The following is a 21,611-nucleotide window of genomic DNA, read 5'->3' on the forward strand; positions in this document are numbered from 1 at the left end:
TCATACAATTTAGTTTCTATTTCCGAAATCAAATTTCAAGTTTATTCTGTAATGGAAAAAATATCCAACATAAAATCTTAAAACCTTGGGGGAAAGAAACTAAAACCTGAAATGACCTTCTTGGTTGATTCATAAACGTGGGTGAGATATCATCTAGTCAGTTAGTCAGTGTACTATCATATTTTCTTACAACACTTTTTTAAACAGACCAAATATTGGTCAAATGTTTATTTGAGACACACGATTTCCAATTTATATGGAGTGAACTGACAAATGGATGGAGAGAGAGGATGCAAAAACGCCCTAACATTTGCATTATGTTGTCATGAAGTGCGGTTGTAGGGTGGCGAGAAAAACGCGGAGGACCCAAGTTGGAATGATGAACTAAAGGTTTAATGGTGAAAAAGGCACAAAATAATCCAAAAGTCCAGGCTGTAGTGATGGGCTATCTGAAGCCCCGCTTCGAGGGTTGTGTCGCCTTGTTGAAAACCACGTGACTAGCAACAAACGAGGCCTGGCATTGCATGGGTCACGTGACTGCTTCATTTTGCGTGTCGGTTTTCAAATTAAAGGCGCGATGAGCCGCTGCTTCTCGGGTTATTGTATTTGATCGCATCAGGGGAGTATTTGTCTTCAGCAGTGGCCGAAATAAAAGGAACCTTTTATAGTTCATGTGTATTAATGATTTTGATGATGGCACTCATCAAAATGTAATGTTTGTTATTGATTTTCTCAATTGTTGATTTTGGTATATTTTGTGATATTATATTTGTGTGTTTTTTATTATGTAAAGCCCTTTGAAACTGCAAAGGAAGAAGGGACTAGCTCACAAAAGGTTCTGTCTCCTTTTGTTTGCTTCAAAGATAACAATTTCAGTTTTGTCTTCATTTAATTGAAGAAAACTCTGCCATCTACTTTTAGGAGTATAATAGAGTCTTAGCACTTTTACAAACTGGATTTTAAATTTTTCACACGGATGATATGAGGTGTACAATTAAATAACATGCGCATCTCAGTTATAAGAGGATGACAGATTGCGCCCAGTGGGGAGCAAATACAACAAAAACACTAGATAACAGAACCTTGGTGTACACCAAATGGACTGGATTATGGCGAGATCTGTACTTAAAAGTAGCTACAAAGAACGATCTGTCAGAAAAGTATGAAAAAGAAAAACAGTCCAAAGAAGATCCCTTCACTTGTAGTGGAAAGTCAGGTGTTAGGGTTACCTAAAAGTAAAATATTACTTTTCACTACACTGGATTTATGCACCTTTCTAATTTTAGATTGGACTAGTTTTCCTGGAAAGTCTATAGAGAAAACAATAAAATATGGAGTCTTCTGCAAAGAGGAAGTCTTTGCAAAAGTCTTCTTCAGTTTATAACAGAGATGTTGACTTGAGATTGAGACTCCAGCTTGAGTCGCACTTAAGTTGCAAAAAACAAAAAAACAAGACTTCATTTAGACAATTGTAAGGACAATCAGTACAGACTTGAATTGCTAACCTACAGCGATGCTGGATTACAGGTGACTTTGATGATGTAGAGGTTTATGTAGGCTATTAGACATTGTTACAAAAAATTTATATCAATGAAGCACAAAATTATGGAGATTAGAAAAACTATTGTCTAATCCTTTAATTTTACTCATGAAAAGGTAAATTTTTCAGTTATTTGCACTGACCACTAGACACTCAAATTTTCAGTCAAGTTTAACCTTAGCAGTTCCATTCAGAAAGCAAATGAAACAGATTTAAGTAGTTTTACATTGAAATAAATGCATGAAGTTACCAGTTTTATTAACAATTAACATATTTTGTGCTCTTTTCTTTTGTCTTTTTCTTAAGGCAGAGTTTTCAGATGATTTAAATAACTTTGACTTAAAAGTTCCTTTTGTGTTCATGTGTGTGTTTAAGAAATAATTCTAAATTAGGTCTCATTCCTTAGGTTTGCACAAAGTAGCACATTTTCCCTCTCTTTGTGACCCTCTCTTCTTTTCTCATCTTCACAAAAAGTTTTGTTTTGAACTTTGACTCATAAGCTCTAACTGGTATTTGGTTGCATAAAGATGTTGTGGAACATTATGGCGATTATGATATAACCGTAGTCTGAAGTATAAGAAGATTACTGAAGGGTCTAAGTGGCTTTTGTTGGATGGTGGTTTCAAAACAGAAAATGCAAGGCTATTTAGCAGTAAGAAGTGATAAAGAAGGAACCAGTTTTAGCCATAAGAAGGTCGTGGGAGATAAAGGTAAGTCATTTTTCAAAAAAGATAATGCACTATCTTATTCCAGGAACTTGGTTTGAATAGATTAAGAGATTAAAGCTCAAACTTGGAGATGAAATGTAAGGGTGAGAAAGTGAAACATAAGCAGAAACGATATGTTTTTCCAAAAGCAAGTAATTTTGAAGAAAATTAAATGTCATATCTCAGGGGCTAAAGATTAGAAGGATAAGAAACAAAGCATTTTTTTTTTTTGAAAATTAACTAACTGCAGTTTATTTTACTTGTCATGGCAAAAGAATGACACATTACATACAGTTTATTAGTGCTTTCTTTTCATTCTATGCCACATGTGTCATGTGTAAACATGACACGTGGTAAATCAAAAAAGAGAAAAGTTGGCAAAACAGATCATGCAATCACAACATGGCACCTGTTAGGTCTGAAGCCTGGTAGCAGACATTCAGTGTGTAAAAACAATGAATAATTTAGGCTTTGTGAAGCAGGAAATAAAGAGCAGGAACAACAGATGATCCCAACTATGAGACTAAATACAGAGAAAACGTGGATCATGAATATTGCCTGAGGATTTTATAAACTAATTAAATTTATAGTGTAACAAACTCCACTGCACTGGAAAAACACTACTGTAACAGTGTTTGATAGCTGAGTTCATCATATTGTCCAGATAATGACAATTTTATGTTATAGCAAATCTCCAGATGATTGACAGCAAGTTATCTAAAATTCAATAAATTTTTTTTTATTTAACTATGTTATCTAAAACTACTCTTATTTTTAAAAAATAGTGGTGCGTAGCCATAGGTAAGTCACTAGATGGCAGCAGTAATGCTAAAACTAATCAACAGGCTGCCTGTCCAACCCAGTAGAAGTACTGTACTCTACAGAAACACCTTTGTACAGAGCAGATGAAGTTTGTGACAGTGGAGGCAAGTAAAGTAACATCATGCATTACCAGCAAATAGACAGAGGCAAAAGTTTGCAACAAACTTATCTTTAATTAAATTTCAAGACAAAATGTACATCAGAAGGTTTATTCAAATTTGTTTTTATGAAAGAAACAAAGAATCAAGAGGACAAAAAGAATATTTACTCAGCAAATCGGTTCAAACACAAGGCAACAAACAGCATAAATGAAAATCATTGTTATACTAAATTATATATTTATATAAAGCAATAATATTAATAAAACCTGAAAACTATTTTACCTGCAATCAAATCTCTGAAACACATTAGATGATCTTTAACAAATTTTCTCTATCAACAATGAGATCGACAAAATCATCATTTCCTACATTTTGGTGTTTTTACAATTTTTTAAATAATCTATTGAAATGTTCTGCCTGAAGATATTTACATATTTGCTTATTTTGAATTTAGAAATAGCCTTAAAAAGATGAATTATTTATCCATATTACTAATGACAATTAGATTACTCTGTGATTCTGTCAGATCTTTTAAAGAAAGCAAAAATATATAAAAGCTATGATTAGATTAATTTAATTAAATGGCATTGCTAAGAGGGGATTTGACTTACTTTGAAGTTAACCATTTACAAGTAAATGTCAGAGGATATTCAGTGACACTAAAGAAACCTTTGAGAAACTCTACACATAGATATATTTTAAGCCAAACTGTCAGTACTTGTCAAATGCTACAACTACAAAGTATCTGCAGAGATTAGAAATAATTATTATTTATCAAAGCACTTATATTGAAATTAAATCCATATCTATGCATTGAAAGTTGCTCCTACAGCTTTGTATGTAAAAAAAAAATAATAATAAAACATCCCAGCAATATGATGTGTTAAGGAGCATTAAAAAGCTGTACATTAACTTTTGCTGCTTTCACTGAAACCAATGTATACGATCCCATTACTTATTACCAAGTATCCACAGGCTTCCAAATACAGGAAAGAACAAAAGTAAAGGAAATACTGCTTAGGAAGACAATAAATAAAATGTATAATTCAATACTGCTGCTGTTAAACACTGTCTGTGTGGTTCAGCAAGGCCTCTTTCTCAGCCTTTTGGGTTTTATCTGTCATCCTGGATCATGTTTTCAACCTTTTTTGACAGGTCAGAGAAAGACGGACGCTTGTCAAAGTCATACGTCCAGCAGTCCTTCATCAAACTGTAGACCTGGGATTAATATGGGACAATGATTAGATGTAACAAATTATATTTGTAAATTCGGTTTTTTTTATTCAGGTGGTGCCCAATACTGAGACAGAGCAAACAGACCTGCAGAGGGCATCTTGGAGGAGCTGGCAACCTCCAGTTGCTCGCCAGCATGTTTGCCAGGTGCATTGAAAGAGATGTACCTTGAACATTTTCTCCAATCTCCTGCAAACAAAGCTGAGCAGAAAAAATATTATTGTAATTTAAAATAAACATTAGACACCCTACATTTCTGAATGTAACAATGTCCCATTTTCTTACTCTTTTGGGATTGATGCTATTATCACAGTAGGAGAAGAGCTCATGGAGAACAATCCCGAAACTCCAGACATCTGATTTGTGGGAAAATTTATTTTCATTAAGGCACTCTGGAGCTAACCTGCAAAACATGCAGCAACGAGGTTTTATCAAAAGCTTCACACAGACGTTTATTTTACATTTCAGGTCAAGAACTTTGATTACAAGATGCTTGGTTGAAACTTTTGCAATGATCATGTCAGCTCTATAAGGAGACCCTGATCCTTTTCGATTGTGCTGAACGTGGTATCAGCTATAAAGTATGGCTATTATGTCACATCTCAATATCGTACGCACAAAGAGAAGAGCTCTAATGATACCCAAGTGCATTCATGCCCATGAAGGGGAGTAGGTCCACTCAAATCCACTCTTGTTTTCTAACTTGATCTTAAATTTGTGATTTAAATGTGACCTATAAACCAAGGTCACATCAGGCAGTAAAACAGGAGGAAAATGTTTTCACATATTGATCTAGATCAGGGGTCTCAAACGCCAGTCCTCAAGGGCCGCAGTCCTGCAACTTTTAGATGTGCCTCTGCTGCACCACACCTGAACAGAATAATTAGGCCATTAAGGCTCTGGAAAACTGATCTACACAAGGAAGAGGTCATTAAGTCATTTCATTCCAGTGTTTTGTACCTGTGGCACATCTAAAAACTGCAAGACTTTGGCCCTCGAGGCCTGGAGTTTGAGACCCCTGATCTAGATAGTTGGTGCTTTACATATTATAAGTGATGTTTAATTTGTTTTTTTTGTTTAAAAATGCTGCTAGTTGTACTTTGTTGACTCCTGTATATTTCAAACAGGAGAAATCATACCAGAAGAGGGGGCTCTGTCCAGGCTGTGAGAGGCGGTAGTACTCCTTATCAAAGGGAAGGACCTTCGTCAGTCCAAAATCGGCAATTTTCACCAGCAACTCATTGGCAACAAGAATATTTCTTGCTGCAAGGTCTCTGTGGACATAACGCTGCGTCTGCAAGTACTCCATTCCCTACAAAAGTTAAGACAGGTGAGCACAAAAGAATGTGAGGCAGAAAAGAAATAGTCAAACCTGCAATTAGTGAGCTATTTTTAGTCAGACAAGATTTTTACCTAAGAGTTTTTTGTTATTGCTTGTTTGGTTGGACTACTAGTCAAGAAGGCCTATCAAAATTGTTATCCTAGGGATTTGTTGCGTTACAGGTTCGGAGAAAACAGAAGTGCTTCCTCAGCATGTTTGCTAAATTTAAAACTGAAAAGAAATTCATGTTTTTCCTACTTTATGTTAAGATCCAAACTGAAGTAGCACTGATTTGAGAGAACAAGCTGACCAACATATCAGCTGGCACAGTCAGAATTTGCATGTGATGTTGCTGTTAGATTATACATTTTTGATTTGCATGTTATATATGCAATGGACATATAAATTCTAATTGCATCAGTATATTTCACAAATACTTCAACCACTGTGAGTTATACTTTGTGATAGTAAAGATTTGAACTTTGCATTTTTGTTAATCAAATATAAACCTCATTCATGTTTATGTATTTGGAAAAGGCTGATGTCTGTGACCTTTACCTTACAAATCTGAGAAGAAAAAAGCAGCATCCGCCTGGTGGTGATGTTATGACGGTTAGTCCACACATAGCCATTAAGGCTGCCATACGGAAGATATTCCATCACTAAGCTCATGCTAAGGCGACCTGTGAACAAGCAAGCAAATCAATAAAGCAGGTCAGCCCAGTGCATAATGTCATATGTGCATAAATCAGTGATCCTTGAGAAGTGGGACAAAATGGGTTTAAATTTTCCAAAAACAAAAATTGAATTATTCCTCAAGCTTATGTATTCAAATATGACAAATAATGGTTTGGAAATGTAAAGTTGCTAAGGTTCAGGCTCCCAGTTGCAACATTTTTTTGAAAATTACATTTTTAATGGACCTAACCTAGAACTTTGTCATCACCATCTGACAAAAATAAATATAAAATTATTTTTTAATGACCCTATTAGAGATATTTTTTACTCAGTTTTAAAGACAAATTCTTCTCAAAAAACAAAAGAAATATTATTTAAAACAAAAAACAACATAAAGTCCATCTGACGGAGTTGACTCTGAGTTGACAAACTAGTGAGTAAAAATAAATACTTGATGCATGTTATTAAAAAAGAGGATCATTTAATGCTAGCTTTGGACAAAACGTTTGGCTCTTTTCCTCTTTAATCTTGCCCGGGATTGACGAGTGACGCTCTCCATGGGCGACGTGCAGCGACCGCGTGCTGCTAAAACGAAACAACAACGAAGCGTGTTGACGTCACAGATCACAGAGTTTAATCTCATACAAAGCAGTGAACAACAAAGCTGCAGAGGAACAGAGATATGCATTTTTCTCATAAAAATAAAGACACACAAGGGGGAAGACAGACAGACACAAAACAAACAAAAAGCAAAGACGTCTTTGGAGAGAGAGCCAAGGCAAAAAGCAAAAAAGTGGCAACAACTCTGGATTTTCTCTCCTAACCCGAAATCATATAGTAAAGAGGTGTTTCTCTATTTAATTTATGCATTCTAGGCGTTCCCCTTGTTGACCAACTGGAAGCTCCCAGAAAAACTTGGAACTCCCCTCAATCTACGGCCAAGATCAAAGGGCCATCTGCCTTCTACTGAAACAAAAGAGCGGATAGCTGGCCCTGACCCCCCGTGGCTCCCTCGGTCATTCTGAGTACAGAACGACCTGAGATAAGACCTCACAGATACCTGAGAAATCTAAAGTCTCTGTCTCCCAAGGAAAATGCAAATTTTATGGCTTCGCCTGTGGCCTGGCCTCACAGTGGGGGTCCCATTGAGAGATCTCCCTTAATCTACATTTGGTTCCTGTGTCTCTGAATGCTCAACAGAAAACTGTTCCAAATAAGAGTGCTGAATGTAACTTTAAGATTAACTGTATCAAGCATTAAAAATAATCATTTTTCTTTAACAATGTGAAGTAATGTCATTTATGTAAAATACATTAAAATGAATTAACTGCACACTTAAGTGAGATTTGTCAACAGTATCACTGAAAGAGTCACACTGTCAGATAAAAACTCTGACGGAGTTGACGAAATGCCAAACTACCTCAATCTATATGATGTTACTCTGAAGGAGGCCATATTGTAGCTCATCAGGTCCATGAAATCTTTACAATACAATAAAATTAAGCATTTATTTAACAAAATTTCATCAAAGTTTTACAGATTGTCAGTTATGGTGTTGACACATCATGGTTGTGACGAACAACTTAGGAATAAAACAGAAGAAAAAACAAAAGACTAACATAAGCTAACTAGAGCTTCTTAGTCCTGTTAGCAAAGGAAGAGAAAGGAAGAGGTCATGGGTCCTCAGAAGTTGTGATGCCCCCCAATAAGGCCTGATTTTTTTAACTTTTTTTTTTTTTTATGTCTGACTGTGTTGATAAAAACTTGGGACAAATTTCAATTGAGTTGGAAAATATATAAAAATGATTTTTTATTACATTTATGGATACTTTTATAATTATTTATTTGAATACGTATACTTAATTGTCATGATATATTAACTTAGTATTTCTTTAATTGTTTTAAACTATTATAATGTATTGAGTTCTGTTCCAAGACAAGGGATTTTAAAGACACCATCCTCCTACTACAATATTCAGCAAACACCATTGTTGTGCTCACATGGCCCTGGATAGTTTAGTCAGATATTTAAAATATATATATTTTGTGTATATTTTATTCAAATTTTGTGCTTTATCCGTAGGACCTCTTTTGTCCCTCTTCAAGAATCACTGAAATACAATGGTAAGTTTCAAACGTCTCTAAAAGCATGCTTTCCTGAGATAATATTAATTAAAACATAAATAATAATTAGACATAATCTAATAAATAACATAGGATTTGATTATTCAGCAACAATTTTAGGTTTTAAATTTTATTCTCTTTTGAGAATTTTTTTTAAGTCTTTTTCTGTTATGTTCCAGTCCATAAGTGTGTATGTCATTTTTACCCATGCTGTAGCAGACTCCTCTGTACTTGACGATGTAGTCACAATGTAAAACACTGAGCATTTTAACCTCCTTCTGGAAATCCTCTAGATTGGAACCTTTGTTATGCTGGAGCTTCTTCACAGCCACAAGCTCACCAGTGTTATCACCCAAAGGGTCGTAGCGACAAAGCTCAACACACCCAAAGTTTCCCTGCAGATATAACCAGATGATTCTGGGAATGACCATTCTGCAAAAGTCAAATATGATGCAAGATTTAGTAGATAATTTGTTGTTTCAAACTTACTTTTCCCAGTGGGGAGATGTAGCATAAGTGTCTTTCCTCAAACAGTGTTTGATCATGTGGAACAAGGTTGAGAGCTTTGGACATGGGGCTCTGTGTCACCGGTTCAGTAGCGTGAAGTATTACGTAATCTGTCACAAAACATATAAATACACAAAGCAGCTGCATTAAATACAATGTCTTGTAAATATAGAAATTACTATAGTACAGAAGTATTTATACACAGTACAAAGACATTTAAAACAACAAAGTTTTAATCTAATTAAAATTTTACACAGGTAAATATTTATTCCACAAAAAGCTATAAAATAAAAGAGATGAGTAGAATAATTGAGACCATGGCCGCCAACAGGCGTGGACAACCAAGTTAGTTTTCCCGGGTCAAGGCAGAGGAGGCCTAGAAGTAGGCCTCCTCCTCTAACTATCAAATTATGGTTGAGTATATTTTTTGCTTCATGGTGGAGAAAAATATAAGGCTAATATTTGGTTTGGTCGCCAACACAACTTCTGGCTTGGAGTTCTAGTAGAGTTTGAAATGCTACAGACAGAGAAGAAAATATTGAGCTTCAATCTGTCCCTCCGCTCTGAGTCAGCCAGCCTCCATCACTTTGATAAAAGAATTGGTACTGGTCACCTGAGGAGCAAGTTGTAGCTACAGTTTACAGACTACAGATAGATAAGATTAATTGGGCCTTTAAATGGTAAATATTAATTAATATTTTACTAATTACATAATGTTGTGGGTGTGAGTATCATGCCTGTGCCAAGGCAAAGCTGTCAGCTGGCCTGATTGTGACTGACACTGCTTCCCACAGGTGGTTCTGGTTTGCAGAAAAGTTTTATTTTAGTGTGGGTTACTACCTGATGTGATGAGACTGTTGAGCTGACGGATGATACTGCGACACGATGGTCTGAAGGAGGCGTCATAGTCCATGCACTGAGTGATCAGATCTGCTAACTCTGTCCACTGGGAAGGAGGCAGCTGATGCATGTTCTCATAAAAATTCCTCTTCTGCAGCAAAAACACAAACAAGCACATTTCATAAGTGCTTGACAATTGGAAAGTTGCTGGTCTGACTATGTCAGAGTGCAAGGCACATAACCCAAAGCTGCCCACTGATCTATCTGTGCATGAATGTGTTCCCCTTGTGGGCAAATATGGCTCTGTTGTGAAAGTTTTTTCAGTGGTTGACATTATTAGATTATTATAGCACTATTATAGTAGTTTAGTGCTTTTAACATATTTACCAATGCAGGAACACAACAGAAATATACATGCAAAGCAGTATGGATGAATAAATTTAATTATTTGTTTTAAGTCATATTTTTTAGATTGTTTGGAGCCAAAATTGGAAATGAAATAGAATTTATTTTTATAAATGAAGAGCTCTACACCTTAGCAGGATTATGTATTAGCAGAATCAGAATAATCACAAATGCAATAAAACTAATACAAAAGATTAGTGAGCAATTAAAAATGTTATTGCTTGATTTTGTCCTAACCTTCGAAAGTTTAAGCACCATTAAACACATAAAAGCATTTATGTTAAGACATAAATCCACCTATCAAGAGCAATTTGGGAAGACTTGATTCACAAAAATACAAAATAAGAATATAAAAAATCCTGAAAACTTAAATATAGTTTTCTATCCTCCAAACACATTTCTTTTGCACATGACTAATTCAAACTTACATTTTTAATAAAGCAAATCTGATGATCTGCACAAATTATTAGGGAACATTAAAAAATGTTCCCACTCAGTCTCAACTGAATAAGAAGTGACTTGTAACGCTGCACAGCCTCTGCGTTACATGAATGACTATACCTGATCTAAGTTCCAGCCTCTCAATGGGGAGTTTCCATCGTTGAAGATTTCCCACAAAGTGGCACCAAAGCTCCACTTATCGCACTCGAGTGTCAGATTATCTGGGGCATCAAGCACCTCAGGAGCCACCCAGGGAATCCTATCCAGAATAACTGGGGAAAAAATCCATTAATTAACTCTGATCTTTTTATTTGTTTAAGACATGATGTGAATATATATATATATTTTAATGTTACCATCATTTCCCATCATGACCACACTGATGCCCGGGTCACTCAGCTTGATGAAGGGAGTGCTGCCCAGTGAGGGGTCACCTTCTCTTGCCAGCAGCAGGTTTTTAGCACAGATATTTCCATGAACAATGTTTTGCTCTTCCTGTAATGGAATTGTAATTTTATCTTTAGCACAAATATTTAAAGTTTTATTCTACTGTGTTTTGCGGGGTATTTCCAAAACCTGTATAGCTTTCACATAAGCAAATTTAACCTAACTTTCTGCAGACTCTGTTTTCCTCTTTGTAAAATGTATTTCTTACCAGGAAGTTGAGTGCACATGCAAGCTGTTTGGCTATACTGAGTTTCCAGCTCACTGAGACAGATGTTCCTCTTTTCAAGTACAGGTCAAGGGCTCCGTACTTGACAAACTCCTGAACCATGATGTCTGTAACGGCACAGCAAGATCTGTTTCTACAGCTGGGCTTCAAATACAAATTCTCAAATGCTGGCACAAGAGCTGAGCAGGGTCACATGAGGACTGAGGGAGACTAAATTAGCACTGGACGTGTAACATATTGTGGCAAACGCAATGGATTTTTACCAAAAACATCAATTAAATTTCAGGAAATTAACCTTTGTCACTAAAATTTTATGCTGTTTTTGTCTCACATGCTGTTTGGATCAGTTAAAACACTTCATGTTACTTTTATAATAGTAATAAAAAGGGTTGAAACAATAAGAAAATCTAGTTGGTTTGAACTTACTTTGCGATTCATGTACACTGACTCCATATACATGGAGGAGGTGTTTGTGAGAAATTTGGCTCATCAAACTGGCAGCTTCGAAGAGTGACTGAGGAAAAGAAAATATAGTAATGTTACACAAAACATACATATACAGGGAACTTGAATTTACTGAATCTTTAATGACTCCCACATTCTGCTTTACTTCACAAAAACCCACCTCCCAACAGTTCTTGTAAGCAGAATCAAGCTCCTTTAGGATGACTTCAGTCATGTGTTTTCCTCCATCACGGATGTCAGTTTTGTAGCCTTTAAAGATTCGGGTGAAGGTGCCCTGTCCAAGGCTGTCACCCTGACATGAAATACCAAAGTCATTGCACTAATTGCTGTGAGAGACTTAAGTAAGTACAAAAATAAAAATCATACAGCCCAAATATAAAGGTTGTGCTATGTTAATTTTGGTCCCACATCTGAATACTTACCCAGTTCAGGTCTCCAAATTTGATCATGTGGATCTGAATGTGACTGAACTTGTTTCTTTCAGGTGTTGGAGATCCTTGAGCTTCAAACAAGCTGCTGTTTCTTACAATTATGAGATTTGTGAGTTCTGCAGAGTCAGAAATAGATATGTTCACTTTCACTTGAACACATATGCACTGTATGAGAACATTGGCTGTAACTTTAGATCTAGTTATTATTACAAAGCAATCTTGAGCTTATATGATAAAAGGGACATTGTGAAATTTATTCAACTAATTCAAAAAATAGCCTATTTATCCAAAATACTTTGTCGAGTAGCTGCAGACATTTCAATTGAACCATTTGATGAAGCAGCACCGCAGCTCTCTTTTTGTCTTTAAAGCTTTACATTTACCTAAGTGTCCCTGAACTCACATAACTTTGTACCTTTGGGTCGAGGTGGACAGCAGCGAGTTAACTTGACGGGTATTTCGGCCAACAGCAGCTTGTTGTGTTGGTAATAGTTGGTGAGTTCTCTCAAGCTGGAAAATGATTTTGTGAGACCAGGAAGGCTGTAGCTCTCATTTTTAGTAATGAGACAGTCCTTATAATCAAGGCCAAGAGGGGTCTGCAGAAATAGAACAAATAGATTTAATTTACAATTTACAATAGGTTATAGATAAAGAAGTAGCATAAAAAAAAACAGGGACGTCATCAGTGTATAATGGCCAGTTATACTAAATCATAAAATTGATTGTGACTCCTATAATACTTTTTAAAGGATCTTTCAACAGTATATAAATCCAAAGGGCTCCAAAGACTTTCTCTTTTTGATGTCAGGTTATTAAAATGCACAAAAGAGCTGCATAAGTCATTTGAAAATTAATGAGTGTATAATTCTTATGGCCTGCTGTCTTTACCTGAACACAAACAGTGAGGAAGAAGTTCTTGTAGTTCTTTGGACTCTGCCGTATAAGGAAGGTACCGCCTGTACATCCTGACCTTTTCAGCTTGTTGACTGCAAACTCTGATCTGATTCCACAAAATGTAAAAGAGATATCTTAAACAGGTTCACGCCAAAATAATAGTCAAATTAAACATTGGTTCAGAAAGACTGACGTGATAGGGCCATGACAATAGTTTTTGAGTCCCTCTAGAAGGCTTGGTGGAGCAATGTCTTGACAGAAGAAATGGCTTGAGTCCGTGATTAGTCTGAAATAGCCGTCAATCAGCGACATAAACGAAAGTGCCTCTTTGCGACTCTGGAAACTAGCTTCCTATAATGGCAAATGAGAAAACCAATCAGTTTAAGAATACAAAAGCAAAACTTTAATATAAAATATAAATTAAGAAAAGTTTTTATAAAGAGGTATTTACCAAGCATCTGTCATCCTTCCGAGTTATTGTTACCATCCTGCTGTCTTGTGGGACCATCTCATTTAAGATTCTCTTAATGCTGATGTCTACAATTTCATGGAAATCACAGAAGGTCTGCCATTCCTAAAAAAAAAAAGCAGATGGACTTATTTTATAACAAAAACTCTTTCTCTACTAAGGGTAACAAAGTAACACTTGACCAAAAAGATGGAACAATTAAACCCTGGAACATAAGGGCAACCAGTTATATGAAGATGTCTACAAGTGTTTGACCCTGTACTTAAATTGATGCTCTATTGTTTCCAATCTTGCAATTGGAAACTTTTGCAAGATTTGGCTAAAAGTCTTTATACACTGTGCTAACCTACTTTGGGACACCTCAAGGTTTTGTCCTCTGGGTTGGCTTGTATCCTTAATATAAATGTCCTCATCCTGGAATACACTGATGAGATTACAGTGTTTTGATTGACTGATTACAGTTTGGTTGAAATCCTTCTGAACTTTTTAAAGGAATGATTAGTAGTTCATTCAAGCTGCTTGAATATCAACATATCCTAATCAATGTAGTCTATGTTATAGGGTTGACGCCTTTATTGCTAATGTTTTGAACTGCATGACTAGTTGAAACTCATAGACTTTGTTTGGACATTTAAGTGTGAAATGCAAAATTCTCAAAACTGAGGAACCCCTTGAAACCTAAATATCGTCACCTGTAATTCTGAAATCCCACTAAACCCAAAGGTCCTATTTGACACTGGCACTGCACCAATGTTTAAAAATATAGTTTTCATACACTGAGAAATAAGGTCAATTAACTGAAATTATAAGTTGTTCATCTAAATATTGAACCCAACTGAATAACCTTCATTGTGTACAAACTCTGCTCTTACCAGGGCACCATCAAGTTGACCAGTTTGAATTCCTGTCTCCCCACAGACCCGCAGAAGGGTGAAAGTTGCTTCTGAGTGGGAGGAAGAACGATTGACACGGAAGGTCTCACTCCCGAGAGACGGCTCGATGCCAGCCAGTTCAATCAGGTATTTGAGCTTCAGGCTGTACTCGTCCACTGAGCATTTGCCAAGCTTTTTCAAGAAACGCTTAAGGGTGTTCCTGATTCGAAAGCGGTCCAGGCGGTTTCGTTTCTGGATTTCATGCCGATGTGACTTGGGGAGGCATGATTTATAGCTGAGGAAGGGCAATCCATGTAAAAAGAAGAGACTTTAACAAATATAGCATGTTTTCACTAAAAATGCTATAGTAGTTCAAATAAAAGAGTACATAATATGTATTATTATGTGTTCTTTAGCCTGAAAAACTGAGATTTGGTGCAAACACTTTGTCATCTATTATGAAAAATAAAATAAAGCTTTATTAAGCTGTAAATACCTGACAGTTTTGCAGAGCTCTCTTATAGTCTGGCGTCGCTCTTTAGCCATTCTCCACAAGTCCAGCACAGCAAGGCCGAGGCATTCCTCCTGGGCGCTCAAAGGTGGAACGATTCCTGCTTCACTCGCAATGAAGTCACTTCTCAACTAAACACCAAAAGAAACCCGGGTACACTCTTTAATACATGCCTTACTTTCTGAGAAACATGCAATATTCAGCCTTTTGTTTTTCCTAACTACATTTTTACACTAAAAAATACAAAAATCTACAAAATAGGTTCTGCTCAACTTAACCATAACCATAACCCTACCCTATGTTAATTATTTTTTTGTCAATGTTGGTGCATTAATAAGTATTGGAATTGAAAAGCTGCTTTAAACACACTTTTTGTTTCAGTCTACTCATTGGCACCGAGGATGTGTGAAATTGTGGGTGTTAACTTTTGACTTTCGCTATTTCATGTACACTAAATGAGCATCAGTGCCCTTTAAAAAATCTTACATAAGACAGTAAAATGTCTAAGAATGTTTTTAAACTACAAGAAAGATATTGTGTTTAAGTCACTTTTTTACAGTCTGCCTTCCTTTGCAATTGTACATCATTAATACACTGATGTAAAATATATTGGAGTGAGTTATTGTCTTTAATATTAATGAGCATGATGTTCATGTATTTTACCTGAGCAAAAAGGTAATCTATGACATTGTAGTCAAGCACCAGACTGATTCTGTCCTTTGTCAGACTGTAGCGATATGAAGTTCTTGGTCCTTGGCCGAACCAGTTCCCAAAGAAAAACCTGGAGACATAAAAAATCCATTATTTTTTCTGAGTCAAAGCAAGCCTTACTTTTGAAATGTAGGCCAAGTAATTACATGTCTTTCATTTAGTTGTTCCCTTTCCAAGTACAGAAATTAATGTGAACCAGACATTAATTAGTATGGACTTTATGCATACTAATTAAGATTCTGGATTTTTTTAGTAATGCAGAATCTTGTTGCAAAGCTTGTTGGAATAATATTTCAAATCAACTCCCTCTTGTATTTAGTGAATATTTCAAATGTTGTTAGAAGTCCAAAGCTTACACAAAATGGTGCAAAGTGCAGTTCCTAAAAGGTTAAATGATTTGATAAGATATATTTTCATGGTGGGGTAACTTTTTCTCCTTAATTACTGCAGATGCCGATATTGTTGTTGGTGAGCTGCACTTATACTATACTACTAATCTATGTAGCTTTGAGAAACTTTCCCTACGTGCCATTGAGACATACAGTATATTTGGAGGTATAATAATAAATAAAACAGCTACTGTTAACTCTGAATGTAAATCATTTCAACACTTATGCAATAAAAACAAGCAACAAAATACTCCACATTTGTAAGATTTTCACTTGAAAGATCTGCATTTATTAGTAATTTTGTCTTCCTTTTAACTGTTTTAGTAACAATAACACTAAAGATGACATAAAATAGTTCTAAAAGCATTCATATGGCTTTTTTAAACAGAATTTTGAATATTGAACTTACCTCACTCTAAAATGAACAACCAAGTTTTCGTCTGAGTCAAACATGTGTGATGGTGGATACCAAAATGACAGATCTGCAGAGGCTAAACCGAAAAGGCTCAGGTACACTGGTAAGATTCCTGGATAATAAAAACAAATATATACAGTAATTACACATAACTTTATTTGGGCAACCAGCACCTCAAACCAACCCGAAATTCCTGCTCAGAGTCTTATTCATCCATTCATTCTTACCACTTTTCTTTCCTGCTTGGATGCAAACATTTTCTGCACTTATCTGTCCAGATGAAATTTGTATCACTGTCGCTTCCTTTGTGCCAGGAAAAAAGTAGATGTGTACTTGTAAGCCGACTTCCATGCTTGAACTGGACTTCTGGCTGCCCCCCCGGTCTCTCAACACTAGGGGGGTCGACTCTTCCTCTCTGAAATTCATCGGCATGTCTGAGAATAAAATCGACAATTGCATTCAGATATTTGCTTCATTTTAATTATATGAGAACCCAATTTTAAGTCACACTTCCTCCAGTGGGGAGAAAACCTCAGAGAAATGAGTAAAAATATTATTTCAGGAAGAATTTGATGGTCAGTGGTGCTAAAATGTCAAGAATGAGAAAAAAGACCTTTGTGGGGTTTGCACTGATCTTCTAAAAAGTTATGGATCTATCTATGGATTAGAAAAATGTTGAGACAAATATTTCCCCTTCTCTTATGTTACTGTTCTAGGGGAAAATAGAACAGTGATTTTTCTAAATGTGAGTGAAAGTGGATATCCAGCTCTATAAATAAATATAAATTTACATAAACATAAAATGAGGCTTGAATATAACATTGTCCTCAATAAATGTAAAAAGCTAAACTAAAAATTATTAAAGTGGATGATGATACACCATTTAATATACAAGGTAATGTGCTAGACATTGAGACTATCACATTAGATTTCTTGTTCTTTGTTTCTAATAAAGTTTATTTTTTTCAAAATGTTGTAGACAAATATTTCCACAAACTTGCTGACGGTCATTTAAAGCTTTTTGGCACATCTTTCCGTGGTCTGCTTTGGGTCTTTGAAATTACTGATGAAACTAGACAAGTAGGTGACAAAAAGGAAAATAAAGCCAAAATACTGTATCTGTCCATCTGCACAGTATGTGAGTCATGTCTTATTGTGAATAAAACCTGGCTGCATCTGAGAGATGACAGATATGTTTACATTTTGCTTTGGTGAGAAGAGCATTTCCAATAACTGTTTTGCAATTAATACCAAAGCAGGGTTAAATGAGACAAAATATGCCCTTTCACTCTGTCATAACTTGTTTAGGTGACACATGAATCATTTAAATCAATAGGTCCCCTGAGACACTTAGAAAATCCTCGAAAGTCCCATTTACTCAAAACGACCAAACGTCTAGTTGCTACTGTTAAAAGATGTGTCATCATAGAGCAATGTTTACAGTATATGGCCAGGACCGTTTTAAACATATTCAACTTAATGGTCTTGTTAATAAAGCTATAATAAGGTTGAAGAGGTAATTTATTTCTCTGCTTTAATTATGTATTTTCCAAACCTTACTGATTGTATTATGTCTAAAACTTGTAACAAGACATACATACAATAAACTACAAGACAGTTTATTGAATAATGTGTACTCAATAAACTCAGTACACGTTACATGTTCAGCTCCAAGAAATTACAGATGTTCTTAGTTGTGTACTTTAATTACAAAGCAGTTAAGACACACAGACAACTACTTAAATTTTAGAAGTACAATATTTTGAATACATTAAAAGCATAAGGAAATGTGTAGTTTTGCAATCAACAAGTCATTATACATATGGAACTGCATATCTCTCATACTTCCAACATCAAAGCTGTAGCAACACATCAATAATGCTTTGGAAGACACACACCTGCTACTCCTTCCTCTGACTGTTCTTAGGTCTCTTGTCTAGACCAAAGAAAAAAAAAACTGGAGTAAATTTAACGGATTATTGTCAGTGGCTTTTTGGCAGATTTCTTCTTCACACAACATCGTCAGGAAAAAAATCCAGTTCTTCTAATTCTTTATGAAGTTCTTCTTCAGGGCCAAACAAGACAACCATTAGCAGCATTTTCTAATTTTAATGAACCCTCTGTCTTCTCTGTCATGTCTGTTATTAGCTTTCATACTTCATGTGGCTCGGTTTATTACTCAAGATGCTTAATCGGTTGAAAATCTTCATATATTTTGGGGCCAATTAGTTGCTTTGTTTGAATCTGAATATAAAGTCAATTCTGTTGTCTTGCAATCAGAAAAGAGTAACTTTGAGAATCTGAAGGAATATGAGACTTCACACTAACATGGTATCGGTCTTTACTTGTGTTGTAAACTGTTGTCCCACTGCCTTTTAGGTGGTTACGCACAATACATTTAATAATATTCAAAGACCTTAGGGGATTCCCACTGGGTTTTTGTGAAACCGATTGCCATGCTCTGCTACATAAGGAGCAATAAAGCATGTAAAGTACAGAAACCCTTTGGTAACTTTTGTCACATTGTTTCATGTTTCAGAACTGGCTCTTAAATTACTTATTTAACACAGGAAATAACATATATCACAGAATTCACACTGAAACACATCAGAGTAAAGGGAATATTGAAACATTAAAATTTCTAAAGGTAAGCATTCACTGAACACACACAGCTACAGCAGATCAAAACAGAGAAACATTTCAGTGTTCTCATAGTTGAGAACAGTCAACCTTACCCAGCACATAATTTCTAACAACTGCCTGATTAGTCCCAACGTCAAGCACCAAACATAAATATTATTAAAACCTAAAGTTGCTTGCCAAGCTGTTACCTTTTACATTTGGATGTCCTTATTTCTTCAGTTCATCAGTTTATTCCTGTAAGTTCGTGCTTTCCTTTTTTAACTTCTGCGTTTCTTACTCTCTGTATGTCACTGTCAGCGTGTCAGGGTGTTGACAGGAAGTCCTATCTGATTTCCTGATTTTTGACAAGCGCACCAAAAATGTCGACAGTGTCTCATCGCTGTCAGTTTTTTTTATCTCACAGTCACAAAACATAAAGAAAACTTTACCTTCTCATGCAAAATGATATTCTGTTCAGTACTTAGGCAACTTAACCACAATATGCATCCCACTGACTAAAAAAATGAGATTTCTTCTCCTAAAACTGGACTTCCTGAATCCTCTCCTACTGTTGCATCTTTTTTAATGAGCCTGTGGAGTACCTGACACATTTACAGCAAAATATCTGAACATTCAGAGCCTCCAAAACAGTTTAATTTTCTGTGTATGAAAACATTGTCTATTGTATTTCAGTCATGCTTGTTCCAAATATGGACAGTTTCCATTCACAATTTGCAGTATTCAAAAGCTTGATTGTAAAAGAGCAAGATTCTCTTGTTGCTGCTCCATAGTACAACAAATAAAGCAGCAATAAGAAAATTAGACACCATGATTATGTTATTATAGAAACTCAAATAGAACTTTTTTATTTTCTTTTAAAAGATTTCTTGATGATGCAAAGATCATGAGAGAAGTTCATATTCTGTGGAAGAGAGCGTCCATCTGTCAAGAAATCGATTTATCTGACAATTCAGGAAAAGAAACCCAGCTGACAAGTGTGGCTTCGCTTCTCAGCAGCGCAACTTCCTGTTCTAGTTTTACCAAAACCACCTGGTCTAAACTGCATTCACATCCAGCTTGAACTATGAGTTTAATTCACTTTCTTATTGCACTTTTCATGTTGCTGTTTGCACTTGTTGGAAATGTATAAGTTCTCTTGGTTAACATTATTCAGTTTGTTAAAGATTTGTTAAGATGTGTGCAAATTAGCTTCTGGATTCCTTTAGTGCAGTTTGTTTCCTCATAATGAAAATATACCAACGAATACAGACTTTTCCTGCAATCAGTTAGATTTCCTTGTTATTTGATCAACTCAGATTAACCACCAGTTTCCTGTTAATGCTAAAGACAATGACTCATAGGCCATGCCTTCTGTTCTGACAGGGAACATGAAGCTGTGCAGTTAGACCATATAGACATCTTTTATATTAAAATCATATTTTACTGCAAGCAGCCCTACAGATATTTTACTGATAAAGTAAAGCGAGTGTATGCTATGTTGCAATGGATAAGAAAACATGTTCAGTGAAAAAGTGTTTGCTCCTGACAGATTTCTTCTGTTTATGTCAGCCTTGTTTCAGACAATCAAAAATAAATGCATACTGGATAAATATGACCTGAGTAAATACAAAAAGCATTGAAAAGTTCAAAGACCAAACAAAATCTTGATGTATGTTAGGCCTTGTTCAAACCTCTTGCTTACCTCTTCTTCCCATCGTACTGCTGTTACTCACTTGGGACATTTTGTTCCCAGACTTGCATGTCTGTGCTTCTCCTTGTGTTTCCCTCTGTTTGCCGAGACAGAGAGTTTACTCCTGCTGTCATCAGCAGAAATTGTTGTACAGGAACAGGCATAAAATGGGAAAAACCATGAAAACTTGAGAATACATAAAAAGGGAAACAAAGTTTCTTTTAAATCTAACAATAACTAGGGTATGGAGATGGACCGCCGCTGTGTGATGTTAGCTCTATTGCATGTGGGGTGTCAGATATGTAGTTTTCTCACTGAACGTCTCTCCCATTTCTTGCTCCACAAAGGTCAGTAAGAGTCAAAAGACAAATTTTAAGTTTTACAACTTTTTAATGATAGTTTCAACCATCGTTTTCCTACTGGCCACAACAATCTGCACTTACTGACACAAGCTGAACAGGTCTTGAGTCATCAAATGCACTGAATACAATAGCAGAAAACGTCTACTGTTTTGGAATTAAAGTAAATTAGGGAAAAGCTCTCTATAGTTTTTTGTTTCTAAAATAACCTTTTTGATCATTAATCATTGTCAAAACTTATAAAAACTATAAAAGGTCTCATTTTTTTCTGGGAGAGATACATAATTTTTAATATTCCAATAAAGTTGAATCTTTTTGTCATTAGGAACTTTTACAATATTTACTACAGATCTTCATTTAACTGACGTTTGTGTAGCAGTTTCATACCAAT

General features: G+C 35.6%; 1 protein-coding gene across 2 annotated transcripts; it reads right to left on the reverse strand.

Moving 5' to 3' along the window:
* Nucleotides 1–3,232: 3,232 nt before the first annotated feature.
* jak3 (Janus kinase 3) lies at nt 3,233–19,518 on the reverse strand. Of its 2 annotated transcripts, XM_023340224.1 has the most exons (25): nt 19,381–19,518; nt 18,448–18,485; nt 16,777–16,983; nt 16,544–16,661; nt 15,698–15,815; nt 15,020–15,165; nt 14,524–14,818; nt 13,634–13,756; nt 13,376–13,533; nt 13,177–13,288; nt 12,704–12,884; nt 12,280–12,404; nt 12,018–12,149; nt 11,819–11,906; nt 11,375–11,499; nt 11,076–11,214; nt 10,840–10,991; nt 9,874–10,024; nt 9,016–9,143; nt 8,732–8,921; nt 6,283–6,407; nt 5,543–5,715; nt 4,689–4,806; nt 4,491–4,604; nt 3,233–4,388 (listed from the first exon to the last, which is right to left on the reverse strand). In XM_023340224.1, exons 3-25 carry the CDS (start codon nt 16,979–16,981, stop codon nt 4,284–4,286), a joined length of 3,321 nt encoding a protein of 1,106 aa, XP_023195992.1. In that variant the 5' UTR covers nt 16,982–16,983; nt 18,448–18,485; nt 19,381–19,518; the 3' UTR covers nt 3,233–4,283. The 2 variants fall into 2 exon arrangements, with proteins under 2 accessions (XP_023195992.1, XP_005802371.2); XM_005802314.2 differs by lacking the exon at nt 18,448–18,485.
* Between the last annotated feature and the right edge of the window lie 2,093 nt (nt 19,519–21,611).

This window comes from Xiphophorus maculatus, chromosome 9 (assembly GCF_002775205.1).
Source record: "Xiphophorus maculatus strain JP 163 A chromosome 9, X_maculatus-5.0-male, whole genome shotgun sequence".
Taxonomy (NCBI): Eukaryota; Metazoa; Chordata; class Actinopteri; order Cyprinodontiformes; family Poeciliidae; genus Xiphophorus; species Xiphophorus maculatus.